At 40.5% G+C, this 20,596-nt stretch overlaps 2 protein-coding genes across 6 annotated transcripts in view; both read right to left on the bottom strand.

The window, feature by feature from the left end:
• Positions 1 to 1,900: 1,900 nt before the first annotated feature.
• LOC148338487 (homeodomain-interacting protein kinase 1-like) lies at positions 1,901 to 4,441 on the bottom strand. Its single transcript, XM_088293497.1, has 9 exons — positions 4,343 to 4,441; positions 4,038 to 4,255; positions 3,727 to 3,918; positions 3,481 to 3,662; positions 3,156 to 3,279; positions 2,961 to 3,074; positions 2,795 to 2,881; positions 2,493 to 2,686; positions 1,901 to 2,375 (listed from the first exon to the last, which is right to left on the bottom strand). The coding sequence occupies exons 2-9, from the start codon at positions 4,239 to 4,241 to the stop codon at positions 1,901 to 1,903; spliced, it is 1,572 nt and encodes a 523-aa protein (XP_088149623.1). The 5' UTR covers positions 4,242 to 4,255; positions 4,343 to 4,441.
• Positions 4,442 to 15,728: 11,287 nt separating this feature from the next.
• The window catches only part of gria2b (glutamate receptor, ionotropic, AMPA 2b), a 43,676-nt gene continuing 38,808 nt past the window's right edge, over positions 15,729 to 20,596 (bottom strand). For 2 of the 5 annotated variants that reach the window (XM_088293947.1, XM_088293948.1), the window contains 2 exons: positions 19,644 to 19,778; positions 15,729 to 17,629 (listed from right to left, as the gene is read on the bottom strand). In XM_088293947.1, coding sequence (XP_088150073.1) covers positions 17,465 to 17,629; positions 19,644 to 19,778 — 300 coding nt within the window. In that variant the 3' untranslated portion in view covers positions 15,729 to 17,464. Of the gene's footprint in view, positions 17,630 to 19,529; positions 19,779 to 20,596 lie in introns of those variants that run through there. The other 3 variants (XM_088293951.1, XM_088293950.1, XR_015842879.1) reach the window with 2 other exon arrangements.

Below are 20,596 nucleotides of genomic sequence, written 5' to 3'. Positions count from 1 at the left end.
AATAAGCAAGCATTAATTTTAAACGGTCTTTTAAACTAATTTTTTAAAACTGAAATTTTATACAAAAGAAATAAAAATTTTTAACATGACTTAAAACCAACATTTTCCTATAAATTGAATTGGAATAAAGTTTGACAAGTGCGAAATAGTCAAGACTATTGACACACCAGAAACACATTTTGATCAACATTTTTCAGGGTTTGTTTTGCTTTTTCATTTGGCCTCCCCCCCACAATCCTCTCAAAAGAAGCTTCAAAGAATCACTAATCAATCATTTATCGTACTTTGGAAAACATTGCTATTTTAGAATAGTGATGTCTGGACCAGATTATTTCTCATTTCAATGCTTATAAAAAATATTTGGACTGCTATGCGGGAAAAATGTTTCCTCATTTGTCCTGCTCTTGGACGAGTATGTATTTGAAGAGTGTAAACATTTTATGTGGTCGGTATCCTCGCCGGTGTCATTTTGCCTGAAGATTGCTAAACATATGATTCATGAGGAAATACTGCGCAGTGTGTGTGTGTGTGTTGATGATACGCTGGGATCAGTGTGTCACAGCCCACTCGGTGCATTCATGACGGGAATGTGAAGCTTGTTTTTTTTTTCCTTTTTCATGCCTCCATTCTGTTTCAATGAAACACACAAACTGAACACGACATTAGCTCCAGACAATCATTTCTCTTAAAAGGTGACTATAGTTGACTGTTACTGAAATCAAGGCTTTATATTTAAAAAAAATAATAAAATAAAATAGCAACATAAATTCATGAATTTGACTCTTTATAGCATCTACGCAGAAACAAGGTAACATTTTGAAAGAAAATGTAAATGTTAATTAACACTTTGGGCTTCGTCTTTATTATCTCAACGGGAGGACTAAAGTGACAGAGGAGAGTTGCGTCGTCCCGTTGGATCGGATCTGAAGTGGCAAATTGTTTTTGTGTCTTCTTCATCTGTCAGAGAACAAAGTGTAAGCGCGTGAATGCACAATGTGCCGGCCGCCACTTTTTCAAATGTCAGTTTGGATCAGCACCTTTGCTCGCCACCTAAGCCTGTCCGCCGGGCCAAAGCGCACCCATGTGACATTTGGGTGTCCTCCTCTGCCGGATAAATAAAGCTGCAGTTTTTACGGGGATAGACGAACTAAACGAGAAATGAGAACACGTGAGTCTTCAAACTAAGAAGTTGGGAGTTAGCCAAGCGTGAGGTGAGCCACATGCAATGAAATGTAGTTTTCCCATCAAAAGGCCATTTGCTTGAAACCCTAACGCAATCTTAAAACCCCAAATTGAAACCCTATAGTTGTCTTTAAACAATTTTAAAGTCAAACCTCTGGATTAAAACGACTTCTAAACTGTTTGAAGGCTTCCCCTTCATCCTTTAATCGTAATACTGATGAGCATTCATGTTTTAAGTGAGCGTTTTCTCCGAGAACAGAGAACTCTGACATCTAGTGCGACGTATTTGTCGAGATGCGCAAATATTAATTAACAACTAATCGATTATCATAATAATCGATGATTATTTTTGGCCTTGTTTAATTTAAAAGGCTCCAAATCCGAGAGAAGTACAGCCTCAGATGACTAAATATCGTCAAATATCTGTAGTGCTTCAGACTTATCTTAGTGTCTAATTAAAAATGAAGCATTTGCAAATTTATGCTTTTACTTTGAGAATAATGATCACAATTTCTACCTATTTTTCGTCATGTTACGAACCAAACCGGTAAGTGAGTCTTAAATAATTGGTTTGTGCATTTTCTACATCGTCAATTGGAAATGATTTCCTGTTTTTTAATATAGAGCTGGAAATTAAAACTTGTTTTTTAAAAGTCTGATTCATCAATTAATCGACAAAATATCCAATAATTTTAAAAAAAAATCATTAGTTGCATCCCTATTTTTGTCTTAACAGTACACTTTTGGGAGAATCCTTCCCCAAGGCCCAGGCTTTTGATCCTGGCTCAGGACGGTTCTGATGTTGTCGGTGATTCTGAGTGGGACCACTTTGAAAAGTCTGGTTCTCATCCATCGCGCTTTGCTCCTCCATGAAGCGTGCAGCAAACCTGGTTTTCAGCTTAATGTACTTTGCATCCTTAGACTTAAGTCTTAAGGCATTGGAGGACCGGGAGAGGCTTCTTTCAGCAGCAGCTTGTTTGACTTGATTGGCGCGGTTGTCGTCTTCACTTTTTAGTCTTTTAGGGGGACTGCATGTTGCATCATGGGACTTCTTGTGGAGTCTTGTGGTGGAGAGCTTCTTCTTCTGGCTGCTTTTTGAGGAAGTTCTCTGCAAGGCTGAAGAAGATTTCCTTTTGCTCACGTGAGATGTTTCCTTCTCGCAGTAGGACATCAACTCATAGCACGACTTTGCGCTGCAAGACAAAGGGATGTTAATGTTCCAGGCTGGAAACCAGAATCCAGAAACTGTCAATGTAATCCTGCTTTAAAAACAGCGTTCGAAGCCCCATTTCGCTCGGCTACCAACGTACTGCTGGCTGACGTCACGATGAGGCTTCAGGTGGCTCATTGTGACGAACTGATGCGCGAGGACTTGACGCGGGGTCAGTCGCTGAGATGCGTTGAGGTGGAGCATTCCCTTGAGCACGTCCACGAACATCTGCTTGTCGTCTGCGTGCAAATCTTTGTCAGCTGGGTACTTGGCATCGAAAACCCAAGGCTGGAGCTGAAACAAACCGAAACAATGACGTGATCAGTGGCAGTTTTTCGCTCTCCACGACTCGGCTCAGTCCCAATCCGGCTGTCTGGGGTTTTCTGTACTTTTCTGACATACTTGTTGAAGGTGATTGAGAGAAGTCAGCTTGATCTTTCGGGTGTCTCTTGCTGTGAATCCTGTCTCTTGTTGGTAATATTCCGGCGTCTGGGGAGACATGCTCATGGTTAGCTTAAAGCTTTTCTTTAGCTTTTGACCTCCAAAATTCACTTTAAATTGAAGTTGCCTTCAGTCTCCAGGAACTGGTTTTGTTGTCCCTCTGGAAATAATCCCCGGTCTTCTCTCCAGAGACTAATATGTCCTCAGGAAACGGACCTTGAGTCTCCATAATATACTTTATCTGAAGACACAAGACAGAGAGCATCATTAAGAACAATTTAGGAGGTCTTGCTTTGATGGGAAATGTAATCTGGTAGTTTACAGTTTCGTATTCCTTCTTGCCAGGGTACAGGTGTGCGCCGATGTAGAGGAAAGCCGCCACGCAGCCGACAGCCCACATGTCTGTAGCCTCGGTGTACGGAGCCCCAAGTAAGACCTCTGGAGACCTGTGGGGAGATAAATGTTCATTTCCTGCTAGCTATCAAATCTAGATTTGGTGTTAGCAATACAGTGAAGAAGGGTGAAAATCCTTCAAGGAAAATGGTGATGGCAAGTATTGAAACCGAAAACCAAGGGAAGACTGACTTTTTGCCTTCAAATAAGAGGGATACCGAGGATCCACTCTCTTTGGTTTTCCAGTTCCTTACCTGCATGTGTGGCTCTGACCGTTGGAGTTCTGTTTGGAGGCCGAAGTGCCGTGGGCCAAGCCCAGGTCACTGATTTTGATTCTGTACGGTTGTCGCTGGTGATCGATCAGCATGACATTTTCCAACCTGATGTCAGCATGAATCATATGAGCGCGCTTCAAGTGGTCCAGAGCGCTGGCCAGCTGGGGTGACAAAGGACACGGTTTGTCAATAGTCTTCATGTTGGTGCTCAAGCTGCAAACATACCTGATGGACCACGGGTCGAATCTCTTTCACTTGAAGATGTTTGAATTGTCGTTCTCTCATGAGGTCATAAAGACTCTTGTCCAGGTACTCAAACTCCAGACAAATGTGCCCCATGTCGCTGAAGACGCGTTTCAACAGAACCAGATGTCTTTTAGAGTTTTGAAGCATTTTTACTTTCTGCAGCGAATCAATCTGGATATAGAACATGTCAAATGGTGAGCGTAGCAAGGTGAAAACAATCAACTCGGATTTTCACAGACTACCAGTGGACTTGGAACATTTCCCCAACAACAAACAGAGGTTCACTGTACCTCGATCTTGGCTTGTTCCGCAAAGCTGCCTTGATTCCTAATCATCTTCACCGCCACCGTCTTGTCGCTATCCATCTTGCGGCATTTGGCCACTTTTCCGAAGGTACCGCTGCTGAGCAACGACAGCACCTTGTAGCTGGTGGACGCCGAGTACAGCCGGGCGCCGGGGACCAAGCGGTCGCCAAATATGCCATAAGAGTCCATCTCCGCTGCCTTACCTGTGCACCTGGAGTACGGGATGTCTGACTGCCTTACCCGTCCGTCAATGAAGAGACGCAACAAAAACGTGCGGCGGTGGTGGATACCTTTGAGGGCGCCATGATGCTACGTGACATCACAATCACATAAGCACACAGCTCATGGAATAGGTCGTTTGACTGGGATGATGTCTACAAGTGGCATCATCTTGAAAGCTGTTGAGATGCAGCACATAGTGGTAGGGAAAACCGATGAGGTGCTGTCAGGGACGTTTTCATTCGGGCTTACCTCGACGACGCACGACTGAAATTCTTTTACATATGTAAGTGTACATAATTTGCAGAAATTAATGTGTAGTGCGGGCGGCATGGTGGACGACTGGTTAGCATGATGGCCTCACAGTGCAAAGGTCGTGGGATCGATTCCAGCTCTGGCCTTCCTGTGTGGAGTTTGCATGTTCTCCCTGTGTCTGCGTGGGTTTTCTCCAGGTACTCCGGTTTCCTCCCACATTCCAACAACATGCACACTCTAAATTGCCCCTAGGTATGAGTGTGAGGGTGAATGGTTGTTTGTCTTTGTGTGCCCTGCTTGTCTTTGTGTGCCCTGCGATTGGCTGGCAACCAGTCCAGGGTGTACCCTGCGTACTGTCCGAAGATAGCTGGGATAGGCTCCGGCACCCCCGTGAGCCTCGTGAGGAGAAGCAGCTCAGATAATGGATGGATAATATTTAGGGAGTGAGAGCATTTCTTTCGGGTGTGACAGAATTTCAGTTGTGTGTGAGCATTTGATAAGTGAGCACATGAGGTAATACTAAATTATCGTATGTTAGTAGTATGTGTGAGATGATGAGAGGATTTAATTTGTGTGTACGAGTGTGTTTCATCCTAATTTTGTTTGGAATTGGCTAAATCGGAGGTTCACCAACATAGAAATAAAATTCCGATAACCGATTAAGAAAAAACAAGTGGCCATTTTCGAGGGATTTTGTGATCTGGAACATTACCGTTGTCTTTAATGTTTACAATTTTTTTTCCCCCCAGATTTTTGACCATTGACCATTTGTCCCGATTTTTTTTTTTTTTTTTTTTTTTTAAAGAGCTAGAATCGATTGATTAAATAGGTCAGACCCTAATACTACAAATTTTAAAGTTAATTTGAATATTTATATATTTCAGAAATGCGTAACAAACTGATAGCCCTTCACATGAATCATTTCCCAAGAAGTGGCGCTCTGCTTCAGAAAGGTTGGTGACCCCCGGCCTCAATTAATAGTTTTAACAAGGTGTTTCTTTTGGATCCAGGGACTTTACAAAAGAGGAAAAAAAAATGTCTTCTTTTGACAATAAAGTCACAATAGTAAGTTATTAAAATCCAGTTGTTGGGTAAGAAGTCATATTTTAACAAGTACATTTTGAAAAAATAAAACTTGATTTTCATGATATCACGCCTTTTATTTTGGAAGAGCTGTCTTTATTCTATATAAAAAAGGACTATGTTCTGGGAATAAAATCTTTTGTTGAAAAAAAATCATGATTTCTGTTTGGTGTTTAAATCACAACTGGCAGATTTGAGCTTGTTTAAAATGTTTTGATCATCCTTCAGGCGACACCCTGAGTACGAGACGAATATTATGCACCAAAATATGGCATCTAATGCTCAATATGTCAGTACCCGCAGTTCCTTTGAAGGGAGATTTGAGTTAAAAAAAAAAAACTGTCTACATTATTTATTCTGATATTCGTGTGTGCGTGTGTGAGAGAGAGATGCAAAGAGCTTTACGCGTCCCTCGAGATGCTGTATGTATCAATTAATGTATGTAAATCTGCAACTTGAGGCGTTTTAAGGCCTAAACATCAGCTCCAGAGGAAGAAATGTCTCAATCACAGTAAATCCACCCCATACAATGGATAGAAAAAGTCTACACACCCCTGTCTTTTTGAGCTGTAAACTAGGGCAAGTCAGCTTAGTCAAGGTGGAAGGAATTATGACCACTTCAAAAATAGCAGTCAGTGTTCGCACAAAACCTTTAGGCTTCTGCTAGAAAGCATAAAAAATAAATAAATTCTGAACAAGCCTACTAAAATAGCGGAACTTTAGTTAGGGTTAATCAAACGAAACGTTTAGATATTAAACCTGGAATTTGAAGAGGGGTGTGTCGATTTTGTATAACCACTGTATTCACCACCAAATACTGGCACGTTAATAATTAAAATAGCCTTAAATCACTTTTTTCTGTTTTACTTTACTTAATTTTTATTTTATTTCTGTGTGATAACAACAGCTTATTGACGGCGTTTTGTAATGGACTCGCTGCTTAATAACAAGCAGCCTTTTTATTACCTCGCTGCTACGTTTCATTAAATGAGGAATGGGGACACCGAGCTCATATATTTCAGTCTGCCGTGTCTCCTACAAATGGGATTATCTTTTTCTAATATGTTCTTATGAGAATGTGTGGCACGCCTATTTGAGTGCAGGCAAAGACGGTGTGCAGTGTGACGGCAATGCGTGGTGAATGTGATAGCATTTCATTAGTGTGTGAGAACGTGACTAACGCGCATACTCGAATACAAAAAACGTGCGTAGGACAGTGCTTGATTAGTTTGTGAGAGTGTTTCAGTTGTGGATATGAAACTGTTTAAGCATTGAGTATGACGTTTCAATTGTGTTTGAGAACATTTCATTTGTGTAAATTTGCCGCCGGGCTTGTTGGTCACGTTTCTGTCACAGTCCGCAACTTAGTAGTCAAGTTCGATTTGTTGTGTAACTAGAATTTTGGTTGGGAGACATATCTTGTGTCCCAACTGCGTAATAGAAGCCTAAAAAAAACACCTCAAAACAAAAAAGTCGAATGGCAAAAAAAAAAACACAAAAAAAAGTATTAATAATGAGAGAGACAGAGACACACACACACACACACAGAGAGAGCGAGAGCGTGAGAGAGAGAGAGAGAGAGAGAGAGCCACAGTTGTTGGATGGTTGCAAGTAGGAGGCCCTAGGACACAGGTGTCAAACTCAAGGCCCGGGGGCCAGATCTGGCCCGCAACCTCATTTTATGTGGCTCGCGAAGGGCAAATCATGTGCGTCAACTTCCCGTTTCTTCACTTTTAACAACATTGAGATATGATATTTGGCATTTATTTGTCACCAATCCTCCCCTTTTAAAATAAATTGAAAAATTGTTGAACAAACAATTACTTCTGATTTGGCTTTCCATCAATTTGTTCTGTGTATGTGATAACGCAAAGTGATTATACCTTTATATGGGTTCACAGTCATACCGGCCCTCTGAGGGAAACCATAACTATGATGTGGCCCTCCACAAAAATGAGTTTGACACCCCTGCCCTAGGAGATGTTCAATACTGGTCCATATCAAGAATAAAAACTGAATTTTGGAATGTCCCCAATGGAGCCTCCTACTAGCATTTGTGTTGATTTAAAGCAGACTTTGTCTTCATCAGTCATTTAACAAAAGCTGTCTTTGCTTACCCACATCCAACGGTCCTCCTCACCTGGGTGTCAGCGGGATGTTCGAATCGGACATTGAGGGCAAATGACCACGCGCGTCCCGCTCAAACAAACATGAGCAGAGTAAAAGCAAACACCTGGCCCGGGTCGGTACGTGGTGTTTGTATATGCGACCGTTTTGAACGCTTGATTAGCTTTGATGCGCTCAATGTTAGTTAGTTCACAATTGAATGCCTCGGAAGGCAACACGGCACATTTTTCTGCTTTTCATTTAGTTTCTATTTGTGCTAATTACTGTTTTTTAAACATATTTTATCTATTTTCTTTTTTTTTTTAACATATCACATTTAGATCGATTTTTCTATTATCTAGATTTAGTTTTTAATCATGCAGGTGGAGATGGTATTCCACGGAAAAAAAAAATCCATCTTGCCGCGAAAGCAGAGACACCAAATCTCCATTAATAACGCCGCTCCCCACCCCCCCTCCCTTCCTCCTAACCCTCTAAATATTTCACAGCACAATTTATTTTTAATCTACCGTCCGTCTGCAAATCAGAGTGATTCAGTTCCATATTGTTGCCTCTCTTGGGGTGGCGGTGCTGGCGCTCATGCCTTTTTAATGACCACCATGTGGAAACTCAACCGGGACATTTGAAATGAATAATTGTTCACGTTTACGAAGAGTATACTTTTTTTTTTCTTACTTTCTTTCTTCCATTTTTGTGGCCGGGATTAATTCTGAGCATGTTGGTAGCCTCAAGGGGGAGAGATATTGCATGACTCCTCACGGGAATTGTTAATGCCGTAGAATGACAAACGTATCCTTGTGGTGATATTTAAAAGGACACATCTTCCGCATGCTTTATTCACAGTGGATATAAAAAGTCTACACACCCTGCGTCTGTGACATAAATGAATAGGAATGAGATAAATCATTATAAAATGCTTCCACCATAAATATGATGTATATCTTACAATCTGAGGTCATGTGGTTGCACAAGTGTACACACCCTCTTATAACTGGGGACGCGGCTACGGTCAGACTGATCTAATCACATTCAAATTAAACGGGAGGTATCACATTCCTGTTACCTCTGATTAACACAAACAAAAGTCATATGTTTCAGGAGGCTTTCCTTGGCATTTTTCTGAAAAAAATAAATAAATAAAACATTGGTCAAGCCCTACATTATACATCATAAAATTGATCATATTTGGGGAAGTGCCAAAATCAGACCAAATATCTGTAAAAAGAAACGTCTAAAAGAACTGATCATTATTTAATAATTATATATTATAACTCAAGAAGGTATGATAAGCCCCTTCCACAAACTTAGTCGGCCTACTCTCAATCTCAGTGGCTTGACGGCAAGCAAAGGAGCAATATTACAAGCGCGTCAGCTTGTGAGCCCGTAAATATTTCAATATTTCCCTTCCGTAAAAAGATAAATTATTAAGAGGCAGCGTGCCCACAATGGCTTTTTTAAGTCAGGACTGAAAAGTTTTCAATATTAATATCATTCTCCAAAGCCGTCCATCACGTAATAAACAAAAGAGGCTTTTTAATTGAACGCAATGCAGCAAATTTGCCGGCATGCAACGTGGCGTGACGACGGCAAAAGCAGAGTTGCATGCGGACGAACTGGTTTATTGGCGATAAATTGTTGCATGAGAAAAATTCCACTGTTTGTCATTTTGGGAACTTTTCTTTGAACTCAAAAATCTAATGTGTATTTTGGTGCCAATTGATCACAGTTTTTGGACGTTATAAGCAATGAAAGTACAATCATTTCCAATGGAGAGTTTGTAATCGGTCCCTTTAGTGATTCTTGTAGTACCTGGGAGAGAGCGCAGGCGGGCGTGGCCGTTTTCCTCATTAAAAGTTGCCGTTTTTCAAGTCATCACTTATTCCCTAATTTCTACAAAATGAATACATAAAAAAGAAAATGATAACTAATTTCAGTGTCCTGATCAAAATATATATCAACTGAGCTTGTTCATGAAAAATGGGCCATCTTTGGATCTTTTCCTCCTTTAATAATTGATCAGTTGGCACTTTGAAAGCGTCGTCAACTTGGAGCAACTCTCTCACAGCTCTTTCTTGCATCTCAGGCCTTTCAAAGGAAAAATATGGCAGAATCAATTGCAGTGGTGCCGCGTACCATTGGTTTTATTTCGTCAGATAAGAGATCTGCTTATTGAACAGAAACTTGTTTTGAGCACGGTGGCTTCAATCCAAAATGGCCGACTTCCTGTTCAGATTTGTGCAACAGAACATTTGTTGAGGCTAAAGTGATTGCTTTCTAATGAAATCATCACATATACGGCAAACACATTCTGAACATGTGAAAGAATGCTTTACATCTTAACACAATCTGCAGGAGTGGCGGGAATTACTTCAGAGTACACGCGTGCACTGCACGCCGCCATCAACATCAAGGCCTGAGCGCGCCGCATGAAAATGTCCCCGATCAATAAATAATGAGCGTTGTGCTAAGAGCGGGGGAGCGCGCTGGGACGCCGCTACTAAGGTGTGTTAGGTAACAAGCTGCATGCTGATGTGTGGCTTTAAACATGAACGACACCAAGGAAGTTCAAATTAGGAACAGGAAGTGGGGGAACATGACAATGGAAACTCCCATGGGAAGAATCAGAAGTGGGAGTTTTATTTTAAAATTGTTACAATGTTTCTGACTGGTATACGCGCTTCTAATTAGGGCTTATTTTGGAGAATTCACAAGGAGAATTTGTCAAAGTACAAGCCCTGGCATTTGCTCACAATGGCTGCTTCAAACCAAAATGGCCGACTAACTGTTAAGATTTGGGCATGGGTCATTTTCATGCATAATGTTATAATGGACATGGCCACCCAATGTCATGTTCATCGATGAAACTGCTGCCCAGTGTTGTTTTTGGCAGGCATGTTAGATTTAGTCTTAGTCCTTTGGAGGAAAATGCTTTTTAGTTTTCGTCACATTTAGTCATTCCTATTCGTGATAGTTTTAGTCTAGTTTTAGTCGACAGAAACTCAAGAAGGTTTTTAGTCTAGTTTTAGATGACAAAACCCACAAAAGGTTGACGGAAACTAAAAAAAAAAGTCTTAATTTAGTTTTCGTAAATGTAGTCGACGAAAACTCAAGAAGGTTTTAGTCTAGTTTTAGATGACAAAACCCACAAAAGGTTTTGGTCTAGATTTAGTTGACGGAAACTAAAAAAAAAAGTCTTAATTTAGTTTTCGTAAATGTAGTCGACGAAAACTCAAAATGGTTTTTTCGTGTTTTGGTTAAAAATAGGCATACTAGGTTTCCACCCAATGGCAAAGACTTTCTTATCCACTACTAAGGATTATGCATTACAAACAGATAAAAGTGGTAACAGTGAAACGAATGCTCCAAAATAAGCCGAGCACCAAAACATTTCACTGAAAGCAACATAAATAAACAAATTAAAAACGTGTTAACAACAGACTTGAAGTGGACTTGTGCTAATGCAGTGGCACAAGTACAAACTCAATCAAATATATGTCTTGTCTACTTGTAACAGCTTGCTGTTATCACAACGAAGTGGCCTACCGAGTGTCACTGTCGCCATGGTCCGTCAAACGAAAGCGTGTCAAAATGTGTGAGCCGAGACGAATTACCGCGGATGTGTTAGTGTTTTGTTATGCAGGTGCGAGCATGTGCGGCGCATGCGCCCTGCGTGCAGTCCCGGTGGTGGGCGTGCCCAAAGAAGGATAGGTTGCACCAGCATCGCAATTGTTGAATGGGATGTCATGAATTTTGAGCGTCTGATGAACCGCACGCTAACAATTTCGTCCATTCTCGTCAACGAAAATTGATTTACGTCACGTCATGTTTTCGTCATCAAAGAGCCGCGTTTAGCTCGTCATCGTCTCGTGATCGTCATGAAAAAAAGGGGCGTTAGCGAAATATTTTCGTCATCATCGTTGACGAAAACAACACTGCTGCTGTCGGGGGCTAATTAAAAAAATGAAAATTTCTCTTTTTTTAATCAGGAAAATTATATAACCTTGCATTTTCCTTTTATATACATTTTTTTGTATGTTTTGCTTGTAAAAAGATAAAATAGGAAAGTTAGTACAATGATGTGAATGTAACTTTTCTGCCTTTGTCGCTTGCATAGCTTGATGAAGAAAGCTGCATTATTAGTAAGAAATAAATAATCATTTTTGCCCCAAATGGAAAATCAAATCATTTCCTGTGACACAGTGGTTGGGAATCACTGACTTAGATGAAGATCGAATCGCATTTTAGGATTTAGATCTACATTGCATTTTACATGTACATTTTCACACCAATTTATGCTGAATTTCAGGCCATTTTAAAGGCTTCACATACTTTTTCCTCTAACTTTTTTGTCCGCACTTCGGTGCTGTGCAACAATCTGCGAGTTGACGTATATGAGGGTGAGGTGTCAAGATGAAAAATGTAATCTGGACACAAAAGATCCATCTTTGCAGACGAGAAGGTCCCCGGACGTGACCGCCACGTTTGGCAGCAAGACCGGTGAAGGCAGATGCTACCTAGACGGGGAGCCCACTCCCATTTCCTCCAGTTAACGAGTCATTTGACTACTTTCGGAAAGACGGGTGTATAATACATGCATGTTTTAGTTTTGGGCTTTTTTTTTTAGCTTCACAGATGGCAACTGACTCGGAGACGCCCCCAAACATCTGTTGCGTCATTTCTCACCTGCAATGTTGTTGACTAACATCATTAAGTTGGCAGACGTCCAGCACAGCGGTGCCAAGGCATGAAGTTTGGTGGGTACGTCCATCAAGTGTAGACTCACAAAAAAGTCCAAGAAACCATGCTGAAAAGACGCAAGAGGTCCACCATTTTAGTTTATAGCAGTCATTTTAGCAACACCTTGTCTGTTCCTCCCCAAAAATCAGTCCCCGGAGCCAGACTCACATATCAACTTGATCTTTGTAGGCACATCCATCATGAGAAGAGCCACAAAAAAAGTTTCAAGAAGCCACGCCTGGAAAGACACAGGAAGTCTACCATTTTGTTTTTCATGCGGCTATTCTCGACTTCTTTCGCAACTTCCTACAGAAAAGCCCCCATAACTAGTTTCACATGTGATAGGCCACAAAAAATTCAGGCTGAAATTGTGTTTTACATGAGCAATTTTAGGCTTATTTTGGTCACTTCGCGGGTCTTGAAAAACGGAACTTGTCCTAGAATTTTTTTAAACACTTTTATCATCCGATTTGTAACACAGATCAAGGAAATCTGAATGGCAATAAATTGACATTTTTGTGGAGTTTGATCCATCATAGAGAATTTTTCTGACTTCTACCAAATTTAAACAAGGTTTACTAAACAGTATGATGCTGGCAAATTGTGAGAGATGTTTTTGTCATCGTGTGTAGGCGGAGCATGGTGGCAAGGTTTGATAGCCTTGCATATAGTACCACGAAACCTCTCACTCTGCTCCACAAAGTCAGTTTCACTTGGCAACATTTATGTGCGTCATCGCCAGTGCGGAAACAGCTACTTGAGATTATTACCATTATTAATTGCATCCGTGACATTTCTGGAAGAAATGCCAGCCCCGGCGCGAGCATCTGTCCGCAGGCAAAAGACAACACGGCAACATCGCTCCATGCTCTGTTGTCATGGCGACGCAAACTCGTTTCCGCTGAATTACATAATCTGCCCGTCGATGTTTTTGTTCTCGGGCGACTTTCAAATGTATGCATGGAAGAGCAACACCACCCCCACCTTTTATCCTTTTCATCCATCCGTTTCTCTATGTGGAAGCAGCTGTTGCCATGACAACCCAGACTTGGGGATAACCGTTTGCAAGCACCCGCCAAACCGAAGACTGCGTCTGAGCCACGTTGTAATTTGGATTCGCTAAACAAGAGGAGCCAACCATGTTGTAGACAAGCAAAATCGTCTGTTCGATTTCAAGAAGTATCAGCGGCGTAAAATCGAAAGGATGACCACCTGTGTAGCCTCTTTCGGACAGAGATCTTCAACTTTACACCCCTGGTGTCGAACCTCTGACACCGCCAATTAAAAAAATTAACAAATTGAGTTTGTGCTCCTATTTAGAGTCTGAAGTACTGAAGATGACTCCTGCCCACACTCCATTCGAGGAGTTCTATTCCCCTTTTTTGTTCCCAAAGTCAGCACTACTTTTAGTAGATCTTTTCAATTTGGATCTCTCTACAACAGGGGTCTTCAATCCCGTTCATCGAGGCTCGGCGTCCTGCCTGCTTTCCATCTCACCTGATTCAGATGATCAGATTGTTATTTAGCTTCTGCACACCTTGCTGATCATCTGATCGTTTCAATCAGGTGAGATGGAAAACAAGCAGGACACCGGGCCTCGAGGAACAGGATTGAAGACCCCGGCTCTACAATAAATAATACAATTTACCTCACTCATCACATGTTTAAATGTTGTCTTCCCACTCCGATCCTTCCTCAGAATCCACAAATTTGCCAATTTTGTCCAAGTCCAACTTTGTTGAAAAGCTGCAAAACGACTTTGAGAGGCATCGTAAAAGGGGCCTTGAATTCAGCTCTTGTATTGGATCCCCATTAGATTCCAGTAAACCCGCAGCGTCACAGTCCTGCTGGAGTTGACTGCTCATGCGGGAGCAGAGATTAATTTTGTTTAATCATCCCCGACCGAGCAAACAGCCCATAAGGACCCTTGATTACATGAAAGTGCCCGTGGCTGACTGGTGGAATGACGATGATGGTGTCTCTCCTGGGGGAACGAACGTCAATAAGTCATTTCCACAACAAACGCCGAAGCATTGCTAAGGTTGTCTTTTCTAAATCAGACACCAAAACAGGAACTTTATTTAATTTGTCTTTTTCTTGGGCTTTGACTCAATCAAATTAGAAGAATTCTCACAAGATTTGAAGAAGTCTGGTAGGATTTAGTGGAATTCTTAAAAGATTTGCGTAACATTTGCCTGATTTAGTGGAAAATCCCCCAAAAGTAAGTCTTGCAAATGAGATTCATGAATTAACTGTAGCCCAGATCTTTTGAGATTTGAAGATGTTTTGTGAGTTTACCAGATCTGAGGAAGTCCCACGTCATTTGTTGAACGTTCCACAAGATTTTAAGATAAGCAGAATTCTCACAAGATGTGAAGAGGACATGCGTGATTTAACAGAATTTACGAGAGTAAGTTTTGAGGATGTACCAGGAAATTTACCTGGTCGTCTCACAATTGCATAATTTAGGAAGTAGCTCAGGATTGATGAGTTGATGGAATTGAGTGGGGTGCGAGGCAAATCCATGCGCCGGAACGCCCACAGAGACGTAACACGGTGCCAAACACGGTATGCTAGCCTCATGATGGCATGAAAATGAAGTAACGTCTTTTTTTTTTTCGTGTATCGCCCGGGTCAGAGTCTACCAAAATAGGACCCGTAGTCTTGCAAGATTTGAGGAAGTCTTGCGTGATTCAGCAAAACTCTCGTGAGATTTTAGTAGGTTCCATCTGACTTGCCATAAATCTCGCAAGAACAATGAAATCCCATCAAATTTGCGCAGTCATCGTTTTCAATCTGAGAACATTTGACCAAGTCTTGCAATATTTTCCAAAAAGTTAAACGATTGTGAGGAAGTCTTACATAAATTAACTGGAAGTTTCATAAGATTTTAGTGTCGAATTTTAGTTGGTTTGAATTTGCCCCAGGTCTGAGGAAGTCTCGTGATTTAGCAGAATTCTCGCAAGATTTAAGGGACACCCATGCGAATCGAAAGGATCGCAGACATTTCATGGTAATTCATACGTAATTCTTACAAGAATTGAACAAGTGTTGCGTTGTTTAAGGAAGTCTCGCCCCTTGTGATTTTGCGGAAGCGTCATGAGATTTGACGACTTGTTTGAGCTCGGTCTTTAAAAATTTAAAAAGATTTAAAAATTAGTCTTGCCACGCTACTTCAAAGAGTGAGTGCTTAACATCAGATAAAACTTTTTGATTTGACTTTGTTGCACCACAAACAAGACCTGACGAGTCACAGCAGTTTTTTTTTTCCAATTTATTTAAGAAAGAGTCCCAAAAATAAACAAGTTAGCACACATTCCATAATACAAAATGTCAGTGAGAATAGCCTGAATTTACGCCATATGGAACTTAGAAGCGACTACAAGTATATGCGTGTTATCTATTTGTCAGAATACAAAAAAACAACAGCCATAGTAGTAATAATAATGATAATAATAATACAGATAATTAGCCCGTATGTATCATACATGGGGGGCTTCTTTACAGGTCATAAAAGAGATAAAGTGAGTCTTATGAGTTTAGAAGTGCTTGTCTTTAGATAAAAAAAAAACAAAAAAGAAAATCTTGTTCTGACGTTTCTGTTTAAGTAGCTTTGACACTATCATCGAAATGGGGCTAGGCTTTTTTCAAATTTCACCTTTTTATACAAAATATAAGTATATATGTATGTATATATATATATATATCGTATGTATGATTTTTCAGAAAATTTCAAACACCGCCACGACTTCTACATTAAAATGTAAACGCTGTTTTGTGTATGTTTTTTTTTTGTTGTTGGCAGTAACGAAAACAAACAAAAAAAAACGTCTGGTCACAACGGCGGCAAACAACATGCAGAAACCGTTGCTACGTCATCGTCGGGTGGATGCAAAAATACATGAAAACCAACAACCAAAACAACCCCGAAAAAAAAAAGGCTATTTATTTATCGTTTTTAAGCAGTGTCATCACCACTGGCTGTACATCTATAGTTTACAAAAAAAAAAAAGTAATTTACATTCACTGAAATGACAGTGATTGATTATATTAAGACTCTATATTCATCATCTACTGGCACTAAGATTTGGCACCTGTCACTTATTTGGCATTTGGGCATTTTCCCGCGTGGTGGATACTGATGCCTTTTGAACGCCCTTTTCCATATATATTTTTTTAATTTTTTTTTTTTTAATATATATATTTTGCATTCATGGCGTGTAAACAAGTTCACTTCCTCCTGAAAGCGCAACAAACAACCCTGGTCCTCGGCAGAAAAAAACCCAAAACAAAACAGCGGGCAGGGGGAAAGGAAATCACGGAAGTTGAAAACCATGAGCGAAAAACGTAGATTCCAAAAGTGTCAAGCATTGACATATAGTTCGTATCAACACCAAATGTTAACGAATAAAATATACAGGAATTTTCTTACATGATCTCTGTTGCTGTTTCCCATTTTTTTTTCTTTCATCTCCAAACACGCGCCGGTGAGTTTCTTTAAAAGCTATTTTGTGAAAATACATAAAAATAGTTTCTTTGTTTCTATTTTCTTGGGATTTTCTAAGAAAAACTTCAAAGGACTATTTCACATTTTTATAACGCGGATGTGCTTCCTGTTTGGCATGTGGCGGTGGCGACCGATTTAACACACACGCACGCACACACAGTTCAGATGACGTGGGAGAAGCAGCTGTCAACCAATCTCTCGCTTTCACGCTTTAATAATGGAAAAAAAATCCAAGATTTTCCAGGATCACTTTTCCTTTTTTTTTTTTTTTTAAACGTTGGGGAAAATAGTGACCAGGGACCAAGTCTTTGTGATCTCCAACGTTCCCATTCAAGAAAAAAAGTGCCAGAACAGCGAGCAAGAGTAGGGAGCGTTGGGGAAAAAAAAAAAAAAAAAAATTTGGAAGAAAAAAAAAGAACAAAAGCGCTCTTTTTTTTCTTTTCCTTTTGAAACCATGGTAAGGCACTCGGAAGTTGGTCTGGGATCAGGACAGGTCTGTCAGGCTGACGTTGAGGCCCATGTCGGGCCTGACGTACGGGACGGCGTGGACGGCCTTCGGGAACTCCGGAGTCATCACCCGACCATTCTCCCCAGTGCTCCCGGTGACCGAAAGTCTCGCTTTGTTTCTCATGGCGTCCCCGAAAGTCATCTGCAGGGTGGAGGGGGAAGAAAGGAGGGAGGGCACATTCCCACAAACAAGGACGTTAGGAAAGTCTTTTCCCAAGTGCGCAAGTGTGAACGATTAATATTTATATATGGATAAATATGTATGGAGATGAGAACTAAAGGATGTGTGTGTTGGGGGGGTGGCGACACGACGCAAGGATGAGCATGTGCGTATGGTATGGCGGCAAGCATTAATTTAGAATGACAATACGTTTTTTTTTGTTTGTTTTACTAGAGGTGTTGACAAGCGTGGCCATCAACAGTCATACATGAGCATGGTCTCAAGGGAACTTAAATGGACAGACGACGTACGAAGCAGAGTCAGCGCCACAGCTCAAAGGAAAAAAAATGACAGTGGTTGCTTGGCAGTTGAAAACAATCCCGCCAAAAATTTCTGATACACTCAATGAAAAGAAAAATGCCCACATTTGGTTTTCGGGTGCTATCTTCACTTTTAATTGGATAGGTACCTAGCTGGCTAGCTTCCCACCTATCTACCTGGCTCATTAGCTAGATAGCTAGCTAGCTACCTAGCTGGCTAGCCAAGTATTTAGCTAGCTACCGACCAAGCTGGCTAGCTAACTATTTAGCTCGCTACCTACCTAGTTGGCTAGCTATCTATTTAGCTAAGTACCATCTCTCAACGATTCATGATAATCATGATCCGAATCAATTCAACCCTGACAATACCTTTCCCGATACAATACTACTAAGTGCAATTACAATTCGATTCACTCCAATGACGATTCCTTTCAACAATAGGCAGTAATTTTAACTACATATGACAACTATTGATTCCAATTACGACAAGCTTCGGGCTATAATATGATTCATCTACAATGCAACTGATGATTCATTCCAGATACCACAAATACAATTAACTCTAATTGGGATGCAATGGGATTCACTCCACTGACTTGATGTACTCCAATTCCAATACATTACAATTTCTCCTCCAATTCCAATTACATTGCAAGTCACAATTCACTTATAATAAGATTAACCCCAATTAGGATGATTCAATTGAAATACAACTTCAACTTTCCATGTATTTGTCCTTTTACAATTGAATAAAATATGATTAAATTCCCTCCAATTACAATCTGATTTACTCCAATTACAATAAAATTGACTCCAATTAGAATAGGATTAAATTATACAAATTTCTTCAATTACAGCAGGATTAAAAATATATGATTTTGTTCAATTGCATTACAATTCACAATAATTACAAGATTAATCCGTTACAATACAAACTAAAATACTCCAATTATAATACGCTTCACTCAAATAATGACGTGCTTCACAAACAATTACGTCCTGATTCACTCTTATTACAATATGTCTCATTTCAATTACAAGACGAATCGATTACGATATGATTTTTGGCCAATTCCGAGACAATTCGCTCTACTTTTGGTACGAGTCACTTCAATTGTAATCTGATTCATTCCAGTTCAGATGTGTTACGATGCACACTACAATGTGTGTGTTATGGCGTGATTACGCTATGTCTCACTCTAATTACAATTGACTCCAATTATATTATTCACTTACTACAATGCAATTTGATCCAAATACGATGCAATTTACTCCTATTGTGATTAAGATCCACAAGATACATTCGAGTAATGTTCGAGACTGTTTTTTTTTTTCTCCTTTTCAGCATGGCACTGACACTCCTTATTCCAAACACGATCATTATGCTTTAACAAAAGAGTGTGTGTGTGGCTGGTATGTCTTTCTCTCAATAAATCATAAGTCACCAGTACATACGATCCTTTGGCCAACCTCTTCATTCACTAACACTGAAGGATGAAACGGAGGATGGAGCCAAAAAAGCGTGCAGTTTGGGGGAATTTATGAAAACCTCGTGTCCCTACCCCCTAAATTTTTACACTTTCGATCCCATATACGTTGTAACCTTCCTTATAAGTTGCAAAATTCTGTGAATTCTGCGAGGAAGTTGGGTTAATATTCTGTGCATTCTTTGCCACCTTCATTCGTTTGGCCTCGGCTCGGGACTTGTAACAGAACTCGATCAAGGCCACCAGCATGGCCAAGCCGAGTCCTCCGACCAGAATGTAGAAGACCCCAGCCACGTTGCTCAGGCTGAGGGCGCTGGTCTTCTCCTGCGTGGGGGGGGGGACGCATACGACACAGCAGTCAGAGGAGAAGCAACGGCGGCCAAAAGAAAAAAAATGAAAATACACAAATACAACATACAAATGCACATTGAATCATTTACTGTTTTCTTATACGATAGCATCCAATAATCACAACAAAAACAAGACAGAAACGTGATTGGTCACTTGGGGTAAGATTGAAAGCAGTAGTAGTATCGTAGGTTGAGGTTAGTCAAAATGGGATGTTGCAGCGTTTATTTATTTCACGGCTGGATTTACACCACATGGATCAAGGGACAAAATTCCTACGATACAGATGTTAGGGTTAAACCCGAAAGCCTGACCACAATTAACCGGAACCGCAACATTAAGAACCAACTGTCAAGTCTCACTCTTTTGGAAGATGTCAGTTCCCTCGCTCCAATCCTAAATGCTTGCCAAACTCTATTTATTTATCAATGTGTCATTTTTCGAACCCTAACCCGTTCTTAAATCAAATTGGGTGGTCACTGTTGGTGCGTTTTTTTGGTAGCTATGCTTTGTTCTATGGCTTTCGACACACAAAATTTAAGAGCGCAAAATAAGTTCAAAATGAAATTTAAAGAGATGGATTTGGAAGTGTTAGTGGCAAAGGCAAAGAAAAATATTGCTGAGTTATAGAAAATAAATTAATAGCCCCGATAACTTATAATCAATAGAATAAAAGCCCAGAGTGTGCGGCAATTGGATCGACAGGTTATACGCCGTTTAAAACTGGGACAGCATCTGGAAAACTGTTCGGAGAAAGGCCAACACCAATTGTTACCATGCGCTGAAATGCACCG

This window comes from Idiotropiscis lumnitzeri, chromosome 4, assembly GCF_059441095.1.
Source record: "Idiotropiscis lumnitzeri isolate Australia: NSW breed Sydney's pygmy pipehorse chromosome 4, RoL_Ilum_1.0, whole genome shotgun sequence".
Taxonomy (NCBI): domain Eukaryota; kingdom Metazoa; phylum Chordata; class Actinopteri; order Syngnathiformes; family Syngnathidae; genus Idiotropiscis; species Idiotropiscis lumnitzeri.
This window is presented reverse-complemented; position numbering and strand designations above follow the sequence as displayed.